Here is a 20055-nt window from a genome sequence, read left to right on the forward strand (position 1 = left end):
AATTCTACAAAGCTTAGCTTATTCATTTAAGCTACTTAATTGGCAAGTCTATCTCCCCCCATACATATTCATGTGGTTCTTATGAAAACAAACAAAGCTCAGCAAGAAAATTAGTCAAATAAATAAACAATTTTTTAACGACCAACTTATTCACATATTATAGATGCTTATGTAGTTTACTTTTTCTTAGTCCATAATTAATAATTATACAATAATTTTATCAATATGAAATGTCTGCTGACATGGAAAAGAGAGTTCTATATATATATATATATATATATATATATATATATATATATAACATTTGCAAGAGAGTGATAGGAAACTTTCAATTTTGAAGATTTTCAATCATTTATATATTGACTAGACTAGCTTTCATGAACATGGATGCCTTATGCAGCCATGGAGGAAATGTTGTGACAGCCTTGAATGCTAATGTTTATGGAAATGGCACCCGAACTGTAGTTCTAGCACATGGTTTTGGTGCAGACCAGACAGTTTGGCACTACCTCATTCCTTACTTAGTATGTTATTTCAAAGTTGTGGTTTATGACTTGGTTTTCTCACCCAATGTAAATCATAAGCTTTACAACCAAACAAAGTACTCGAATTTCAACGGCTATGCTGATGACCTGCTCTGCCTTCTTGATGAACTCAATGTCAAGAACACTTTATATGTAGGTCACTCTATGTCAGCCATGATTGGTTGTGTAGCTTCTATAAGAAGACCAGAACTCTTCCAACAACTTGTCTTAATAGGTGGCTCACCAAGGTATTATATGTTTTTCTGCTCTGAAATGTTTCATTGGGATTTTTCAAGTCTGTCTTTGTTATTTGTTTGTCTGATTTTGTTTTCCTATTCTTATTATGATTTATTATCATATTAATAGATGTGATTGACTTATCTGTTGGAAAATTGCATTTTTGTTCACAGATATCTTAATGGGAAAGATTATAATGGTGGTTTTGAGAGGCTGCAACTCAGCAGAGTCTTCAAAGATATGAAAACCGATTTCCCAAACTGGGTTAAAAGGTTTGCTCCAATAGCTGTAGGTCTAAACAGAAGTGCTGCCATTGCTCAGTTTGAACATAGTTTGGGGAGAATGAAACCAAAGATTGCACTGAGTGTAGCCAAGACTGTTTTTCTAAGTGACCTAAGGCAGATTCTACCTCAAGTTTCTGTGCCCACTTTCATAATCCAATCCGAAAAGGATTTTGTCGTTCCAAAATCAGTTGCATTCTTCATGAATAGAAAGCTAGGCACCCCTGCTGGAGTTAAGATACTTAAAACAGAAGGTCATTTTCCTCAGCTGACTGCTTACCATATGGTTTTGAAAGCTTTGAAGACAGTTTTTCATATCAATAGATAGCAAGTTCAGTAGCTTGAAGATCCTTTTATGAGCTATTCTCGACCGTTTGCCTTAGGATTAGCTCGTTCTATTTCTCATGGTGAACAAGGGAAGGGATATAGCTCAGTGATAGAGTGTTGTCCTAACGTGGTCGAAGTAGTAGTGTTTGAATAGATGATTAGTTTTCTTCTATTTTCTCATACCACTTTTATGTATGACCAAAAAAAGAGCATAATTTGTCTGAGTACTTCGAAGTTTCAAGGTTTTTAGTGTACCTCTCCATCTCCACTTAGACCATCTTGTTTGTTAGATTTAGTCTTTATCATAATTGAATGTGAGTAGCATTACCTTGTACTTTGTTTATCAATGTATTCAATGTTGCCACGACCGTTGTGGCCTTTAATTTATATCAAGCACTTAATAGAAGAAAGTCTAATGTATTAGTCTTAGGTGGATTGGTATTGTCCTAGTATTTTGGTATCATGCCACCTTGCTTAAATCATTAAAATAAAAATAATACAACTAGAAAATTAATTTGGTACTTATCAATTTTAAAAGATGCCAAATGCATTCAATTAAGAAACACGAGTTTATTTCAACAAAAAAAAGCTTTAGTTCTGTAAAGAATGCCTTTATCTGTACAAATACAGAAGTAGAACAAAAGATAATACATTACAAGAAATAAATACTGATCATATACTCCTGATAATTCCCAAGGGTAAAAATGTCTTACAGAGTGAATTTAGGTGTCAAAATTTTTCTTCCAAATAAATAGGTCAAACCCCAAAAGTACACCTTCATTTGGAATCATGATTTTTCTACATTCCCCACACCCCACTTTGTATTGAAGATTCTTAAATGTAGCAGATCTCCGAAATCCAAAAGGGATGTATATGTTACTCCAGAATCCTCAGGTGTGGTGCGTACCCGAAAACGACAAAAACTTGTATTCCAGGGAAAATTTCTGCGCTCTCTGTGCCCCACGCATGAAGAGACTAACTTAACTTTACCTCAACGAACATGAACAACGCGACGCTTACTCTGCTAGTGTGCTCTCAACGTATTCCATTGCTCTCTTTTTGACATGCTCAATCCTCTCCTCGTCACCAAGAGACTTCTCATACTCCAAATACTTTTTGAATAAGAACTATAAAATCAGATAGAAATGAACATTCAATAACAGTAAGTTAAACGAGGAAACGAACATTCAATAACAGTAAGTTAAACGAGGAAACGAAATATTTGGCTGAAAGGAAAAGATAAGAGGTACATACTTTCATTTTTTTAGGTGCAAGACTCAAACAAGTCGCCCTCTCAAATAGAGCACGGATCACATTCACATCTTTAAGTCGAATCTCCTGCAAGCAATTGACACAAGAATGTAATTTCTACAGTGAACAGAAATTGAATAGACAAGTAACACTAGAATGTTGCCATCCCACAGTTTGATAAGCTTGGAAATAATGTAATTGTGTCAACTTTGAAAGGGATTTACTTGATCAATATAAATGCTCCATAAGTCTGTTCTCTTGGGATATTCTTTCAAAATTCCTTCAAACATGGATCTTCCCATATGAGGAACACCACGGTGGAACTCACGAATAGCCGTCTGTGTGATGAACTTTATGTGTTTGTGACGTGGAAGGCTTAACAGCGCTCGATTGATAACAGCCTGAACTGCATCTTGCTGTTGTCGTTCCAAGAGCCTGTCCACCCGCCGTAACCAAACCTAAATTTCCACAAAATATCGATGCTTAATTTTTTATGAATTTGGTTTTCTGAATGGAAAAAATAACAGCATTAACAGTTCATACAATAATACCTTGCATGACTGCTTGAACTTTCTGGTCATCTTGTCAACAAGTTCATCAGCTAGCCCAAGTTTCTTTGTCCTTTCATACAACCCCAATAGTGCTATATAAACTTTTTTGGGATCATTGTATTGCAATGCCCTTTGAAATACTTTCAAAACAGCCTCCTGAAAAAAAAATCCAATTTAAGAGATCTTAATACCGATGTAACACAAATTACAAGTGGAACTACAAAGTGTCAACTTTACATGATGTTACCTCAGGAGGATTTCCATGTTCGTTTTCCAAATTAAAATAAGCCACCCAAATATTGAGCTTCTCATTCTCTTCTCGGATATTTATTGTTTGCAAGGCCCTAAGTAAGACAAAGCAACGTCAAATGACAAGAGTCAACTGAGAGTAACCTTTCAGTTCTAAGAAGAGGGGAAGAATATTAAGACAATTGGCGATTATAATTTGCAATTTGCTACATTTGTAAGAGAAATACAAAAAGGAAAAAAAAATACAAAATGAAAAATGCAATTGGAAGAGAAGAGAGACAACAACAAACTTAAAAGGATTATATTATTACTACTACTACTATTATTATTATTATTTTCAGATTACCATGTTTAAGGCTCTGTGAGAGGCAGGGTAAGAGTGCTTATAGTTTTCTTATTATTAAAGTAAGCTTAGTGTGAAGTGAATTATAGGACAGCTTATTGGGTTTTCGAAACTTAACAACAGTATTAATTTTTCACAGCTGGACAAGCCGGACAATGAATTTACTTGCCAACCATTTATTGTGGTAGATTACTCTATATCAAAGGTCTTTTACTTGAAAATCTTAAACTAGAAAAATACATAATATGTAACTGTACAGAGAGACGATGATATCTGATAGCCTAGGATGAGAAACAAATAATAACAGAAGATGTGTTACTGCCGTGAAAAAAAGACCTAAACTTAGAATTTATTCAAACATCAGAGAAAAATGAAATTTAAGCAAGATTCTGGTGAAATAGCAAAAGGCAATGCACATTTGGGCTGAAGGGCTGAAAGAGTACCTTTCAGCAATAGAACGAGCTTTTTCAACGTCTGCCATGGTTGACTCAGCAAATTCCATGAATTTTATCCACCAATAGCTGTTATTTGGAGAACTTCTAACTTGTTTCTCAAATTCCTCAGCAGTTCTTGGCATATCATTTTCCAGTAATCTTTCTTCAGCAGCTCTAATTTCTTTCTCCCTGCACAAAAATATTTCAATATTAAAGGTAAAAATAAATAGGGGGATTTGGGGAGGGTGGAGAAGTTTCAATTGGAAAAAACTACAAAAATGTGAAGACTAAAATAACCTCTCTTTCTTTGCTTTCTTCTTTGCTTCTCTCTTGCTCTTTTCATCTAGGGTGTCTGTAACATTTATAAGCTCTTGATTTTGAATAGTTATACCATCCACATTTTCCTGGTATATATCATCGAGGGCCACTTCAAGTGGAGGAACAAAAGCCCTGGATTCCGCTTGTGCAAGAATGGGGATTTCCAAATTTAAACTTGGGCATTCAACATCCATATTGTGGATTCCTTGAAAACCACTTTCAGGTAATGATACCAACTTAGTATCATTTACAGAACTGTTGTTAATGGTTGCATCAGCCACTTGGTCTGAAGATTCCTCAGCATCATCATTTTCTAGAACATAGAAATTCTTCATTCCGAGAGAGATTCGATTTCTTTCTGCATCCACCTAAACCGAAAGTATATTGTCAGAACATAAAATTAACACATTCTGTTTTATTGAATATCATACAATCATTTTCCACCAAATCTAAATTGCAATTCTGGATAATCCAAACCATAGCAGGACCGACATTAGTTCTACAATGATCAGGTTAGATAATAAACGATTCCTATCTTGACTACAAGTAAAACACAAATGTCGAAATGCATAGAAACTGATGTATCATAAGCCTGAATGAGAATTAGATTTACCTTCAATATTTTTGCTCTCACTTTCTCACGTGCTTTGTATTTGCTTTCAATATTCTCAGTACGGTCATCTGAAAGCTCTGAGATATGGCACAATCCAACCTGAAAATAAAAGAAAAATTAAAAGTAAATAAAAGAAACACATCAAGGCATTTCACATAGTAAATAACAAGCAACCCCAATCGAATTCCACACACTGTATTGCTCTGTACGTAGAGCAATCCAACAGATTCCCATTTCTATTACAATTCTAAGTGACTTTACAAACTATCTGATTCTATGAGAAACAATCTTGTTTCAAAATAATTCTAGGGAATACTTCCAGCTAGGTAATAAAGACTGGAAGGAGTAGGCTGGACAAGGAAACGTCAATGGAGATGCAAAGTTAGTTAATATGAGGAAAAAGTGATATATCAAAATGGCATTGGTCAGTGGTCAAGAAATAGTTTACAGAATCATAAGATCCTCCAGATTACACACTCTGATTACATGGATCTTCATTTAGGATTTACTCCAACCCACGCAAGATAGGGGGAAACAAAAACAAATAAGTTGGTTGTGCAAATAAATTTCCACATGTTGACTTCACAGAATTACTTTCTCATTTTCAGGTAAATTTTAAATGCCCATTTTCAGGAATCAAATCACAATTATAATTATGCAAAAGTGACTTATCCTGTACCAGGTTGGTGTTGTCAATAGAGATAAATAAACCATACTTCTCCACCCACTTAATCCTGCCAGAAATAATATCTCCCACGTGCAGGCTACTTAAATTAGTAATATCTGATTTTGGTCCACTGCTTGCACCCATGGTCTTCAATGTAACTTCAACTCGCTTTGATAGAGGTTCCACAGATAAAATCCTGTATCGAAACTCTTAATAAATGCAACCCGTATTCATCTGCTAATAGAAAGAACTTTAGACAACTGACAGATGAAGAAATTGACTTACCTGCCAGTCACAAGTTTACCAATGGGGAATTCTTTGACAGGGTCATCAACAAATCCATCAGATAAATTTGAAAGAAGAATTTTGGCATCAAGTCTCCGGGAGAGAAAAATGAAACAACCTTTTGGAGTAACATTTTTAACATAACCCTGAAAAGCCCAATAAATTATTTAAGATGACATCGGCATAATATTGTAGGGCAATACATGATACATGTATTTTATAAGGAAGAGATGTTTTACAGCACCTGTATCTCCATATTAGGATGAAGATCTTCAATCTTTTCCACACACTTGGTTTTAGTGGGCCTGCATAGGTACCAGAGAGTAAGTAGCCAAATGAAGAAGAAAGAAATTAACTGAATGGTATATTTATGTATTAAAACTTTTATTTGTTAATTAGAAAAAAACTAAATTAGATTGAGCTGCAAACAATAAGGTAATCTTTGAAGAATAATGAAAACAAAAAACCTCTGCCACACATTTGGTTACAGTGGGCCTGTATAGATACCAGTGAGTTAGTAGCCAAATGAAGATGAAAGAAATTAACAACTGAATGGTATATATATGTATTAAACTTTTATTAGTGATAGTAATTATAATAATAATAATAATAAAAAAAAAAAAAAAAAAAAACTAAATTAGATTGAGCTGCAAACAAAAAACCCCAAAACTTGAACAAATTGAAACGGAACAATTGTAAACATTACTAAACAAACTGTTTTTCCAAGTAAAGAGTTATTTAATCCTTAAATTCAATTGCCACAGAAGTCCAGACAGAAGCTAAGAACTTGATTTATTATACTAAGAAAATATTCAAGAGTTTCTTCATTTAGCAACCACCAAATTAATTTCACGGAAACAACTAAGACAAGACAAGACAGATTTCTACTCTTCTAAAAGATTTCTAGTCTAGACCATGACATAGAGACACAAATTAAAGACTACAAGTCTTCAACGTATAATGCTGCTACTGAAGAAAAAGTGCAAGCAATACTATTTATGCATTCTCTTCTATAAGAGTGTTTGACATGTGGACTCCACTAAAATATCTCACAATTTAATAATATTATAAGTGATTCTTGGAATCCAGATGCAAACAATGAAAATTTGAAAAAGAAAAGTATCAAATAGAGAGGAAAAAACAATTCATTTATCACTTCCATATTATATGACATGGAAATGTACAATGTATATAATCATGTCACCCTAAATAAGCATATTATGCACCATATATACATTAATAAGTAAATTGAAATACAGAGATAACTTACATATTTTCGCAAGAATCATTTGGACGTTGAGAAATAATGTCTTTCGTTGATAAGTTTAATGATAAATCAATCTCAAATGTTCCTTTGGCAGATTGGTTGATCTCAAGGACCTTGCATTTGACAAACTCTCTTTCATGATATCCGGACAATGGATCTGACACCCATGAGTCAGTAAGTTCTGTATAATGAACCCTTCCATACGTGTGAGGACCAATTTGCACAATTAATCCACCAACACCGGGAAGTACTTTGGATACTCTGCCACCCACAATACATCCTTCACAAATATGAGCAGTAACATTTTCATTTGAAACGGAAGCTTGTTTATCATCTATCGTTGAAACTCCAGCTGAAGCTTTATCAGGGAAACTATGTGGAACAAGCCGCAATAGCTTTTTATCCTTGTTAACACTTAATACATGACCAGATACAACTTTTCCCACATGAAATTGCTTCTGGAACTGATGAAGTTCACTAGGCTCACATGAAGTGTCGAGAATAAATAGTTGAGCTCTCACATGTCGAGATATATTTAGCCACACCCATTCACTGTCCACTTTATATACATAACCAGTGACAAATTGTCCAGAAGAGAAATCAAACTTTTCAATCATAAGCTTCTCCTCTGTTTCATAGGAGCCTGAATTTAAATTTAAATGTAAGAGAGTATAAGTGATAGAATTTCACATTAAATACCATTTGGCAAAAATAATTAACAATAAATATATATTTATTTATAGCCAAAATCCATTAGAAAAACACAGATTAGGAAAAGTAATGCAAGCAGTAAAGGAAAGCTCCAATTAAAGATAACTGCATTTATCTGCCAGATCAGCATTTATGCGGATGAAACAACTAGGGAATCTCTGATCTGAGTCAACAATAGTTATTTTTTTAAAATAAATTGCTTAATAGCAAAAGACATAACTTAATATACTAGTGTTAAATAACAATAAAATAGTATTAAGTGTAAAAAAACCTTGCACAAAAATCTCAATATCTATGTTACCTGAGAGAACACTCGGTTTCATGGAAAGATCAAACTGGTAGCTATTCTTTTTGCTATCTGAATTATTAGCCTTTCCAACAATCCGTGCATTCACTGTTTGCCCAACTCTAAAGTTACAAAATGGATTTTCTGAAACATTATCATCATTTACCTGCCCAGAGGACATAGTTTTTGATCAACCAGTGACAAAGGAACATGAATAAGATGGAAGAGAATTTAAATAATTGTAGATCAATAAAAATGCAAAAATAGCAAATGCTAAGAGGTTTTACCTCTGTTATGTGAACACGCCCATGGAGTCCAATTCCAAATTTCAACCTTAGTTCAAGTGGCCTGATTTCAGTAATCTGGGAAGAACCAGAATGACATAAAAATATCTTCTAATAATTATTTGTGTACATTGAGCTACAGAAAAACAACTCTTTGTACTTTCATTGAGAATCAATCAGTGCCAACTGGTAAAGAAAAAAAAAAAGGGAAAGAATCATGTTTACTTACCTCTGCCTGAACAAGAGATCCCACAGTGTAGCTTGACTTCTTTTTTGCTCTTTTTGAGCTTGATGTTTCAGATTCACTGATCGATTTAAGAAGCAACAGTAGCCTCCCTGCTGTTGAAGGGCTTGGAAGAGCCATAACAGTGGCAACAACACTGCATGAAGTGTAACAATTACATGTAGCAAGCCAGTCATCATGTCATTCATATTCAGCATTGGATATGTACATTCATACATCAAAATCAAGTACACAGAAAAGGACTCGAGAACAAGAGGATAGTTTTGAACTCAAAATATGTCAAATAGTTCAGAAAGTCATATGCTGTGGTTTCAAAAGATGAAAGTAATAGAGCGCACCTTTGTCCATTCAGAAATTGTTTATGAGGAAACTTCTGGACATTATAGTCAGATTTTGATGCATATCCTAAGGCATAATTATATTCGGGTATTGAGAGAACCTAAAATGGGCATTATAAAACATTTTTAGAAGGGGTTGAAGAATATAGATATGTAGACTAAAAAAGATAAACAAATAAAGCAGACTTGCCAGGTAATCTTCTTTGACAATTTCAACAACAGCATTAACTGTCTGGTGAACCTCCAAGTCCTTGGATGCTTGTCGTTTACGCTTCTAGAATTCAGACAGTTTTAGATTAACAATAGAGTAAAGCGTGGCCAAAATGAACAAAGAAAGTCTAAGCCACCAACAGATCAGAATAGAAACATGAAGAAAACAAATATCGAAAGAAAAATATTCAAGATCAATGCAATATTTAAAAAAGCTAACGTAAGCATCAAAGCATTTTGCCTTGATAAGGTGAGGCATATGCCTCAAATCTATGTTGAAATAATTTTTTTTTTAAAATTATAAACTTTAAACACTAATAAACAAAAATAATAATAACATAAAACAAATGATAAACTATATACATATATAAAATCTACTAAATGCTTGAACTAGCAGCCTAATTTCACGAGGTATTTTCTAACTAACACTTAGATTTTATGAATAAATTACTACTCTAGGCACAATTTCTAAGTCCAGTACTTAGATAGAGGAGTCACTCTTGCTGCACCAAACATAATAATGCAATATTTATTAGACTAGTTTTGTTTTGGTAATCACAAATAAAGGCCCAAAATAAGAATTATATGTGAGGTGTAAGCCTTTCTAAGGCATAAGGTTTGAGGCCTTTTTTATAACGTAAATAGACAAAATGTAACTGCTTTAAACCTTTTTATGGCTTTGGCTGTGAGAGCTTTCTTCTCTGCTTTTGGCAATGAACTCTTTATTGAGAGACAAGTCGACCAAATGCTCTATTTTTGAAACATCTAGAACAGTTGCCTGGATAATGGAGCCTGTCTCTACTATTATACCAGCTACTGCAAAATTCATACAGAGAAAGAAACACAACACGAATCAGAACAAATCAACACACCACCATGACAGCCCAGTGAAAGAAGAAAACTTACGCTGATGGGGGGTTATAAAACCCAAGACATCATTATACTTGTCAAAGCTCACAACCACTCCAATATCCTTTGTTTCTTGTATTTTTCCCTCAACAACACAGCCAATGTTAAATCCCTCAGTCCAGTTTAACTCAGATCCATTGGAAACCAAGGATTGTAGATTGGCAATCTGTTATAAATAATAATATAAAAAACATGATCAAAACTATAATATGCATAAATCTAAACTTTGACGAAGTAATGTAGAATTAAGTCCCTGAATAAAAAGGAAAAAAAAAAGCAATTATCACCCTGATCGCAGGGCAAAAAGAGAAAAAAAAAAAGGAAAGGAAAGAAAGAAAGCAAGGAAAAAAATCAAAAGGTATTGCTAATTTGCTGCAATCAAATAATATACATAAACACTGAAAAACGATATAGTCCATTTATACTTGAGAAATGATACGTGTCTTTGTGAGCTAGCAAGGTAATCTTAAGAATATCCTAAATGAAAGCTAGACATTAGAATTCTTATGTAAGTAGTACGTGAAGAATAAAAAGTTTTTAGCAAGCAGTATATGGGTGCATATTAGAAGATTTTATCTAATCTGAATAATGTATCCAGCAATAATAACACCAGGCCATAGTTACGCAAGTATATGTATATAATACACTACAATTTTATTGACATAACATCTTACTTGTTCATAGTTACGCAAGTATAGGTATATAATACAATACAATTATATTGACATAACAACTTGTTCAAAGCTTTTCCTTTTTATTTTTTATTTTTCTTTAAAAAAATGAAAGAAAGAAAAGAAACTAGGCTCCCCAGGCCAACAATATTTATATACCTAGAAACTACAGAATTTTTTTGTGAGCACTCGCAGAGGGCTCAAACCTCAGACTGTGTTGAAGTTATACAGAAAGGACAGAAGCTTCAGCTAACAAGAATATCCAATAGCATCAAATAAGCTTACCTTTTCCTCCAAAAGAAAGAAATCTTGCATGAATGATGCATCTGTTGAAGAGCAAGATGTCTGCTTCAATGAAACTGTTACTCTACCGGTTTCACTATTAACCTGCAGAATAAACCCAATGTGATGATGAATGATAATCATAAAATGTTTTGAAAGGTTACAATTCAGAATGATATAATCTCAAAGAGGTCACCAACATCGAGTATATTACTGCGCACGGACTGTCCAATGTAAAAGACTTCAGGAAGATTGACTTTGTAATCATCAGTTGCCTAAAAAACACAACGCATTTGAGTGCCCGCTCATCACTTAAAAGGAAATGATGAAAACTAAAATAAAGTGAAGACAACCTTATTTCTAGGAGAGAAACCAGTTAAACGACCAAGAAAGCGAACAAAGCAGCCAGTTTCAATCAGGTTGCAGATGTAGCCCTGCTTCAAACATAAAGATTTGTAAATAAAAAACACTGAAAACCAAATTGATGTAAGACACCTAATGAGATTATAAACTTTAATTTAGTCAGGAAACAATAGTATCATTAGATTCGAGTTCCATTTGGTAATCCCGCATCAAACTTTTTTTAACAAAAGAAATATCACATTCAATGTTTATGATTTAGTCAGGAAACAATAGTATTTTTAGATTTCGAATTCCAATTGATAATCCTGCATCAAACTTTTTTTTAACAAAAGAAATATCACATTGAATATTTATACTTTTTACTAGATGTGGTTCCAACAAAGAAAATTTAGACGACCATACAATCATAATTAAATCAATTACTTACGTGGACAACAGAGTTAGGGCGGATCTGACTGATCTCTGATGGAAGCTGCTCAGCAGACTTGACAAGAGAATATTTTGCAGAGAGTTTCAAATTGTTGCTTTCATTATCTTCATTATTGCAAAATGAAAAAGAAGATAATATCTAACATTAATGTCAGTCATACGAAGTTTATAGTGCAGTAAAAGAGGAAAAAAACCTTCAATTATTTCATATAAGTTCCTGTGTCAATTTCTTTAAGAGCACATGCTTTGAAGTCCTTTTAAAATGTGGTAGAAGATGAATATTAAGAATGGTAGGAAAGGAAGAGAGCTTTTGTTCTACCTAGTAGCACCAACTGATCAAATTCAAATCCAGGCTTTAGTACTGACTTAAGCATATCAGCTTGCCCTACATTGATAAAAATACGATCAGCATATATATTCAAAACAAGAAAAAGACTGAAAAATGCTCCAACCATAAATAGATAAAAATATTATACCTTGATGATCAGCCAAATGTTCAGTTGAAATTGTACCCTTCAAGTAATTTTTCCCATTAACACAAACTACTACTGCATTTGGAGTTACCACATCAACAACTCCTGAAACAAGTGTACCAATCTTGATAACATCATCCTCAGAAACCCTGAAAACATGATAAAGGAGACTTGTCACAGGACGTCCAACATTTTCCCCCTTCTTAAGCTATTCAATGGCATACAACTGTTGGAGTTTCCAGATTGTACTATTATTTACACTGTAGAGAAGCAAACCTTGAAGGCTTTATTATGAAACTAAGATTGATGCGTCTTGATCCTGAAACAGGACCTATTATCCTACATTTGACCACTTGTCCAACATGATATATTGAGCTAGGATCACTCCCTGGGTCTAAACCGAGTTGAGATCTGGTTCAAAATGAGAAAAAATTAACCACAGCAGCAGAAGAAGATGAAAAATGGAGTTAGTTACAGTAGCTCCAACAACAGGAGAAGAACAGCCAAACTCATTCACAATAAGAACTAAAGCTTCTGTATGCCTACATTCTAACAACAACTAGTATGTACCTAGAAGGGTAAAAACAGCTGCAAGACTAGTATTTAATGTAAGATATCTTCCATGCTAGCCGCGTGTCATAAAGGGAAAGCCGATAAAGTAACTCTCAGGATATCATTTACTTTTCTAGTTTGATTTACATTACGTGAAATTCTAACTCCTACAATTACTGTCAGCAAGCAAGCATGTTATACTGAGTTAGCTAGAAAACACAACTGTTAACATAAACTTTTAATGCTCCAACAAATTATGCTGTTAAACTACAATTTTTTTGCTACATTGTTATCATAGAATGCAATGAACAAGCTCATTCTGACATATCTAACGATAACTACGATTCCTCTCAACAAGCAAGGTTGTTATAGTGAGTGAGCTAGAAAAGGCAGATGTGAACACAAACTATATTGCAAGGTTTTTATCATAGAATGCAAAGAATATGCCCCAGTCTAACATATCGAGCCATAGCTAGGGTAACCATCAACAGACGCTATGAAAAGAAAGATACAAAACCGCTAAAATAATCAGTAAGTCTAACAAACAAACAAAAAACGTATAAACTTAGCAATTGGGACTAGCCTTGGAGCAAATCCCTGGACACCACTGTAAAATCGAACAAAGCATCCATGTTCCTCAATCTTTGTTATCCATCCATGTGTTATTAATCCATCAATTGCATCAGCATAAGAGCTAACAATGGGAAGTTTAGATTTCACTAGCGTTTTCTTGTGTGTAACAGTTATCCTCTTAGACTTGCAACCAAGTACACGAAACACCAGCTCAGCTCCAACCTGCCGAGTGATTCAAACAAGGATATATGTTCATAGCTCAATACTTATAAACAAACTTAAGGAACCATTCATACAGTATCAGAGAACTTTTACACAATCTGCTAGAATAAAATCAAATAAAATATTAGTTATTTTTCAATGTAGAAGTACCTGAAACTTTTTTCCAGGCTTAGAAAGTTCAAATTCAGACATATGGCGAAGTGGGCAAAGAGCCTTAATACCACCTGAGAATTTCACAATTGCTTGATAGGGTTCGACAGCTATTACTTTGGCCTTCACAATCATCCCAGGCTTGACATCAGAGTGAGTGAACACTGACCCTTCGAAAGCACCAGCCTATAACATTTATACATTTTATTTTATTTTTTAAAAAAAGTACACATATATACACATTATATTGGGAGAGAAAATATAAAGCTCTGTTAACGTCTACATAAATTGTATAACAAGACAAAAATAACAAAAGCAATTAGCATATTCAGCGTGAATTCTTCAGATGGCTTCACCAATATCAAATATAATATAGACACATAACGTTTGATATTTCAACCTTACACACATATATATCTATACAACTTAAAGACAGATTGTTACCGTAATATTACATGCTTTCTCTTTTAAAAAATAAGGGTTAACAGAGGAAAAAAAAAACCTTCAGAGTTCCAGTAGCCACCCCTTCCAAGTGCCTAAACCCGAGAATCCTAACACGGACGCGACTACCTTCCTTAAACTTCTTTTCAAGCTTATGAATTCCATCTTCTGTCACATCAGATATCTGAAATCAACCATAAAAAGGTTAAAGAACTGAAAACTGAAAATCTTTACAACCAAAGCCACAAAAGAAATCTTCAAAAGATAAAGAAATAGAGGAGATAAAAAGCACATACACTAACATACGCCGGTGTAGGAACCGGTGAGGTTGGTATTTCAAGGAGAAGACCCAACCCTCTATCAACTCTGACCACTTTCAAGTCTTCATATATATCTCCAACTTTAACATGCTGCATACAAAAAATAAGATACAAAACTCTTATCACTCATTATTAACTTTCATTGGACAACATAGAGAGTGGTATATACACTGGAACCAGCCCTCAAAGAAAGAGCAAGCAAAACTGAAAAGAATGTTTAAGCAAATGGAGTTTTGATTTTTGAGCCGGTGAATATAATATAATAAAAAACCTTCTCAGGAAATGCTAGGCCTAGAAAATATTACATTCATAATTCTATATCTGATAACAGCAAGTTAGATAGTAAGCAAGCAGTGACAACACAATCTAAATTCCATATCCATAATGTATTAGTAAGCTAGTAAAACAGTGAAAAAGTACAATTCCCAGGAGGCTCAACAGTTCATATTAAAGGGAAGCAACAAATCATCACTCTTGGAATTCAATTTAAAGGGAAAAGGATTAATATGTTTCATACAAGGATGCCAAACAAGAAAGGATTGCAAGCCATGTAAAGTAAATTGGCTCAAAACTTACTGACGGAGGAGACATGTTCTGAACAAGATGTGGATTCAGAGTCAAACCAACAGCTCTACTTGAAGGATCAATAAACAATATTCGAGCATTAACCTGAAACAGAATACAAAAGTATTTTAGTTAAATAAAAGTTGACAGCTAAACTAATATTCAATGGAAAGGGAAACATATTCAATCAAGTTCGCATACTATGTAAATAAACTAAATCTATAATTGGTGCAAGCTCTAGACAAATAGGCACAATCATAGAACTATCTTAAATAACATAACTAGACAGAAGGTCAGAACATATATATAAGGAACTACAGCACATTTGACATGAAACCACATAATAAATTAAAGCCAAATCATTTAACTGCATAAGCAATAACCCATGGTTCCAGGAAAAAAAAAACAAGCTGTTCGCACAAGCAATAGAAACTTTACAAATTACAAAAAGGCAACAACATTTCATCTTTTTCAAGGTAAGGTTAGTTTGCCTCTGTACTAAAATATCCAACCACATATGCAATAGAAACATGTTATTTATAAATAAAATCTATTTCAATGATAGCATGGTGTAATAAAAACATGACAATCACAAAACATTCACGCTGAATGCTTATACCAAAACATCCTAGTGTAGATATCCATCAGATAACACATTCTTCTACAAAATAAAATCTATTAATAAGGACAACTCAAGATGCAATGAATTGAAAAAGTGACAATCACAAAACATTCACGCTGCATGCTTATACCAAAACATCCTAGTGTACATATGCATCAGACAACACATTCTTCTACAAAATAAAATCTACTAATAAGGACAACTCAAGATGCAATGGATTCGTAACAAAGCTACTCTCACACAGCGTAGTCATACTAAAATACCCAAATACATATGCATTATTTACTAAAAGTTCTTATGGATAAATTCTATTTATAAGGATAAGATGGTGTATAACAAATTCATGACAACCCTAATCTCACAATGCATGCACATTCCACATAATAAACCATTCAATGATCTTGTATAAAAGCCTAAAACAAGAATTTTCTTGCACTTACTTTTATTGAGAAAGAAAACCATATACACCGAATGTTAAAAATCTTAGTACTAAGAAAATTAAGATAAAAATATACTGCAATATCAATATATTACCTTCTTAGTTTGATTGTAATCATCCTGCCAATTTGAAGTAGCAAAACTACTTTGCAAGTGAAACATATCAACCTGTAAAATTGAGATTAGGAAATATGTATGTACCTTGTAGTCATTATCTCAATCGAAACATTATTTTTTCAAGTAGCTGACGTGACTAGAGAAAATAAAACTTACAGTTCCAGTAAAGTATGTCAGAAATGATAACATAACACCATTTTCAAGGGTTGATTGTACACGAGCATTAACCATCACGCCGGGAGTAAGAACATCAATTGAAATACCTTTAACATCCTTGGTCTGTTTGGGCAGTAACAATTAAAGATTATAATCAGCCCGACACTGAGAGGAAGGCTGTGAACAAAGAAGAGAAGGTTTCAAATAATAGGCATACCGCATATTTTGACACGGTGTCTGGGTTAGAACTTAAATAAACAACTCTATGGGCTTTATCAATTTTCCCAACAATGCCCTGTAGAAGTTGTCCAGTGTTAATCTCAGAGCTGGCTGCAAGGGCATTGAAATTAAATAACATAAAAATGTGAAAGTTAAAAAGGGGTTAATAGGAAACCAAAGAAAAAGCTTATACCAAGGAATATGTAATATTAAGAATATATGTTATGCCCACTGGCAATGGATCACATCATAAGAGTACACAGTCATAATAATAATAAATAAATAAAAACAACAACAACATAATTACAAATTTCCAATAAATCTCAATGACCATTACCAACGTATTCAGTGATCAGTCTAACATACTTTCAGAAGCTCTCAATGTCGATCACAATGATCATTTCACAAAATTCAATGATGCTAAGATAGATACTAGATTTCTGGAGGTGAAAGTTAACACCATCATTTGAAAGTAATTTTCTAGGAAGAAACTACAATCCAAGAGATCATATGTACACTAAAAGGGGGGAAATCTAGACATTGACACATTGTATATCGTTACACCTTTGTGCACCATCATGTGTCTAGACATCATTCATAAAGAATGCTACAGCATGTATGAAAAGTAAATGCTTTGACGAGAACCTTGCCTAAATTTATCATTGAGCTGCCTACTTGGTTCATACTTACTACATTTTTTTTACTGAGATACTTACTCCATTTTCACTAATTAGAAGTCATATGCATGTATAAGAGCTAGAAATGCACATTAAAGTTGAGAACTGATTCTAATTATCCCTGGGTCCTGGGAAATGTTCATGCTGTGTGTATTTGGTTAATGTTACTCATATTGACCAATGTTATTAGTTTCTGAAAGTCGTTGTATAATGAAAACAATAGATGTGAACAAAGTAACATAAATTACAACAGAAAAGAAGAGTACTTAACAAAAATTAAATTTTTTATTCAACTTATGTTTACCATTTTTGCTCTCTCTAGGCAAGAACCCGGTGAATGAAGTCGAACCAAAATGAAGAATATAACCATGGTCTTCAATACTTTTCACATAAGCACTGAGGACCTGAAGAAAAGAAAAACAGTTGACCACTCATCATTAGCACAAAGTATCAAACACATGAGAAAATATAAATGAGAGAAAGTTATCAAAATATCTATCCCAGCTTATTTGGTTGACATACCATGCCTTCTTGAATAGAATCCAACATGAAGCCCTTGTGCAACAAAGAAAGACGCAGGGAAAGCCAGATCTTCCTTTTGCCACTCTCTTTGTTATCACTATCCAGGTGTAAAACCACAGAAGCTACCATTTGCCCAACGTGGAAGACACTGGGCAGCACATTATCTGCTATGCTCTATAAAGTGAAGAAACCATAAAAAAAAAAAAAAAAAAAAAAAAAAAAAAACCAATAAACAACAGTAGTCATTATACAAAACACTCAACGTTGAAGGAAAAGAGAAGAGGAAAAAAAAAAGTAAATTAAAAAAAAAAAACACAAAGATAACAGTTTTGATGAGTGAGAGCCATTATAGCCACGAGTCATGACAACAGTAACAGATTACATATCTTAACTACATGCTTACTATTAGTATTACCTCAACTTCGGTATCTGAAATAGGATCCAGAGCATCGGAGGCTCGAACTAAACCTCTTAAACCCCCTGGTAGACTTATTACGAGGTCTCTCTCATTTACTTCAGCAATAACTCCCCAAAGCTTCATTCCGGGGGATATATTCTGTGACAACAAACAAAAACACATCAATTTTTGGATGGGGATGATAGTATGATGCATATGACATAAAACAATGATCAAATTCGATAATTATTTCATTTTCACATGAAATCCTTCTTTCCCGTAGTTGGCATAACTCTTCACTTCTTAACCATTGGTATGTTGTGCGAATTCTTGCTCAATAGTATTGAGTTAGTGACTACCAATAAAGGTGGCGTTAAATTATTATGTTCCACGAAAAACGGATACCAAAGAAAAATGGAAGAAAAAGTACATGTAATGGTACCAGGGTAACCCACAAAAGGCCAGAAATGTGACACTAATTCAAAAAATTCTCGTTTCTTATCACAGAAGGAGAATTATACAAGCTAAACCAATATACGCAATCAGTCATTGAAGTTTTCCTTCCCTGTATGTATCTTATATAAAGATGCACTACATTCTATAATTTTTAGAAGAAAACAGTCAAACTAAGTCAATATGTAACTCCAACAGTATCAAATTTGTAAGGAAAAATTTAAGACAATGTAATGTTGTTTTTCCTTTTTTTCTTTAAAAGTGACAACTGCATCCAGCTTTATACCTTCAAAGTGATCTTATTAGCAAATCGAGGCAGTTTGCCAGTAATACCGCCACCAAATAAGGACCCCAAATCATCCTCTTCCTGACTAATCTTCGGCAAATTCTTCCTCTTCTTCTTTGTCTTCAGCTCCTGCTCTTCCACCTCAAACTGGGCATCCACTTCAGCCCGAACTTCCTCACGTTCTTTTCGACTCAGAGAACTTCCTCCACCTAAACAGAAAAAAAAATGTTTACCACAAACTAAAATGCATAGGTAGTTAAATTTCTGATTGTTGCACATTTATCAAACACAATCATAAAAAAATGGCACAAAATTAATCATTTAACCTCTAGGAAAATCAGGAACTTCATCTTCTATCTGCAAAGCAAGGGCCTCAGACTTGGCGGGACCGTTTTGCTCCTTCTTCGCTTTAAACGCCGGCTTGGAAGATTTATTAAACTTTGTGGCATCCTTAGGCTTCTTCTGAAATTTCTTCGAAGGCGGAGCCATTTTCTCGGGAAAAAAATAAATATTCCCGGAAAATAAAAGAAAATGTGTGCTAGAAAACCCTACTTACAGTTTGGTTTCGTCTACTTCTGTTTTGTGTTTTGTAAAGGTTAAGGCTTTAGGAGGGTTTTAGAGCAACGAGTCAAAGAAGTAAAAAACGAAGCCGATAGTCGATGGAACAGAGACGTTATTAGGGCTATTCAGCTGGGTTTAAGCCTTGATTCTTTAAGCCCAGTAACTTCAGACAAAACTTATTGGGCCCATTTATCATGGGCTCCGAGCTCTGAAATGGGCCCGTTATCGAGAATCTTTG

The 20055-nt window shown here is 34.0% G+C and overlaps 2 protein-coding genes across 3 annotated transcripts; one reads left to right on the plus strand and one right to left on the minus strand.

The window, feature by feature from the left end:
* The first annotated feature begins 289 nt into the window (after window positions 1-289).
* Window positions 290-1756, plus strand: LOC115699225 (strigolactone esterase D14). The gene is made up of 2 exons (XM_030626521.2): window positions 290-772; window positions 935-1756. Exons 1-2 carry the CDS (start codon window positions 378-380, stop codon window positions 1368-1370), a joined length of 831 nt encoding a protein of 276 aa, XP_030482381.2. The 5' UTR covers window positions 290-377; the 3' UTR covers window positions 1371-1756.
* A 168-nt stretch (window positions 1757-1924) lies between these two features.
* On the minus strand, window positions 1925-19975 carry LOC115699204 (rRNA biogenesis protein RRP5). Of its 2 annotated transcripts, none has more exons than XM_030626493.2 (39): window positions 19583-19975; window positions 19257-19465; window positions 18536-18676; window positions 18121-18294; window positions 17903-18002; window positions 16920-17032; window positions 16703-16825; window positions 16526-16597; window positions 15382-15474; window positions 14782-14895; window positions 14547-14669; window positions 14045-14230; window positions 13683-13894; window positions 12824-12958; window positions 12551-12696; window positions 12394-12459; window positions 12073-12179; window positions 11636-11716; window positions 11483-11557; window positions 11286-11387; window positions 10327-10495; window positions 10088-10236; window positions 9401-9484; window positions 9211-9311; window positions 8858-9008; window positions 8632-8706; window positions 8360-8510; window positions 7351-7975; window positions 6325-6385; window positions 6081-6226; window positions 5808-5991; window positions 5129-5227; window positions 4495-4883; window positions 4207-4386; window positions 3419-3515; window positions 3172-3327; window positions 2845-3078; window positions 2624-2707; window positions 1925-2496 (listed from the first exon to the last, which is right to left on the minus strand). In XM_030626493.2, the coding sequence occupies exons 1-39, from the start codon at window positions 19743-19745 to the stop codon at window positions 2386-2388; spliced, it is 5781 nt and encodes a 1926-aa protein (XP_030482353.2). In that variant the 5' UTR covers window positions 19746-19975; the 3' UTR covers window positions 1925-2385. The 2 variants fall into 2 exon arrangements, with proteins under 2 accessions (XP_030482353.2, XP_030482352.2); XM_030626492.2 differs by having other exon boundaries at window positions 7351-7990.
* Between the last annotated feature and the right edge of the window lie 80 nt (window positions 19976-20055).

This window comes from Cannabis sativa, chromosome 8 (genome assembly GCF_029168945.1).
Source record: "Cannabis sativa cultivar Pink pepper isolate KNU-18-1 chromosome 8, ASM2916894v1, whole genome shotgun sequence".
Classification (NCBI taxonomy): Eukaryota; Viridiplantae; Streptophyta; class Magnoliopsida; order Rosales; family Cannabaceae; genus Cannabis; species Cannabis sativa.

Bases quoted from the DNA above. Each gene is read 5' to 3' on its own strand.
- LOC115699204 (XM_030626492.2), bottom strand. From the start codon at position 19,745: ATGGCTCCGCCTTCGAAGAAATTTCAGAAGAAGCCTAAGGATGCCACA. The intron at 7,991-8,359 runs GTAACATAGATA...ATTTAAATTCAG, and splicing joins GAAACCGAGTGTTCTCTCAG to GCTCCTATGAAACAGAGGAG. The intron at 4,884-5,128 runs GTAAATCTAATT...CTTTCGGTTTAG, and splicing joins TGAGAGCAAAAATATTGAAG to GTGGATGCAGAAAGAAATCG.
- LOC115699225 (XM_030626521.2), top strand. From the start codon at position 378: ATGAACATGGATGCCTTATGCAGCCATGGAGGAAATGTTGTGACAGCC. The intron at 773-934 runs GTATTATATGTT...TTTTGTTCACAG, and splicing joins TTAATAGGTGGCTCACCAAG to ATATCTTAATGGGAAAGATT.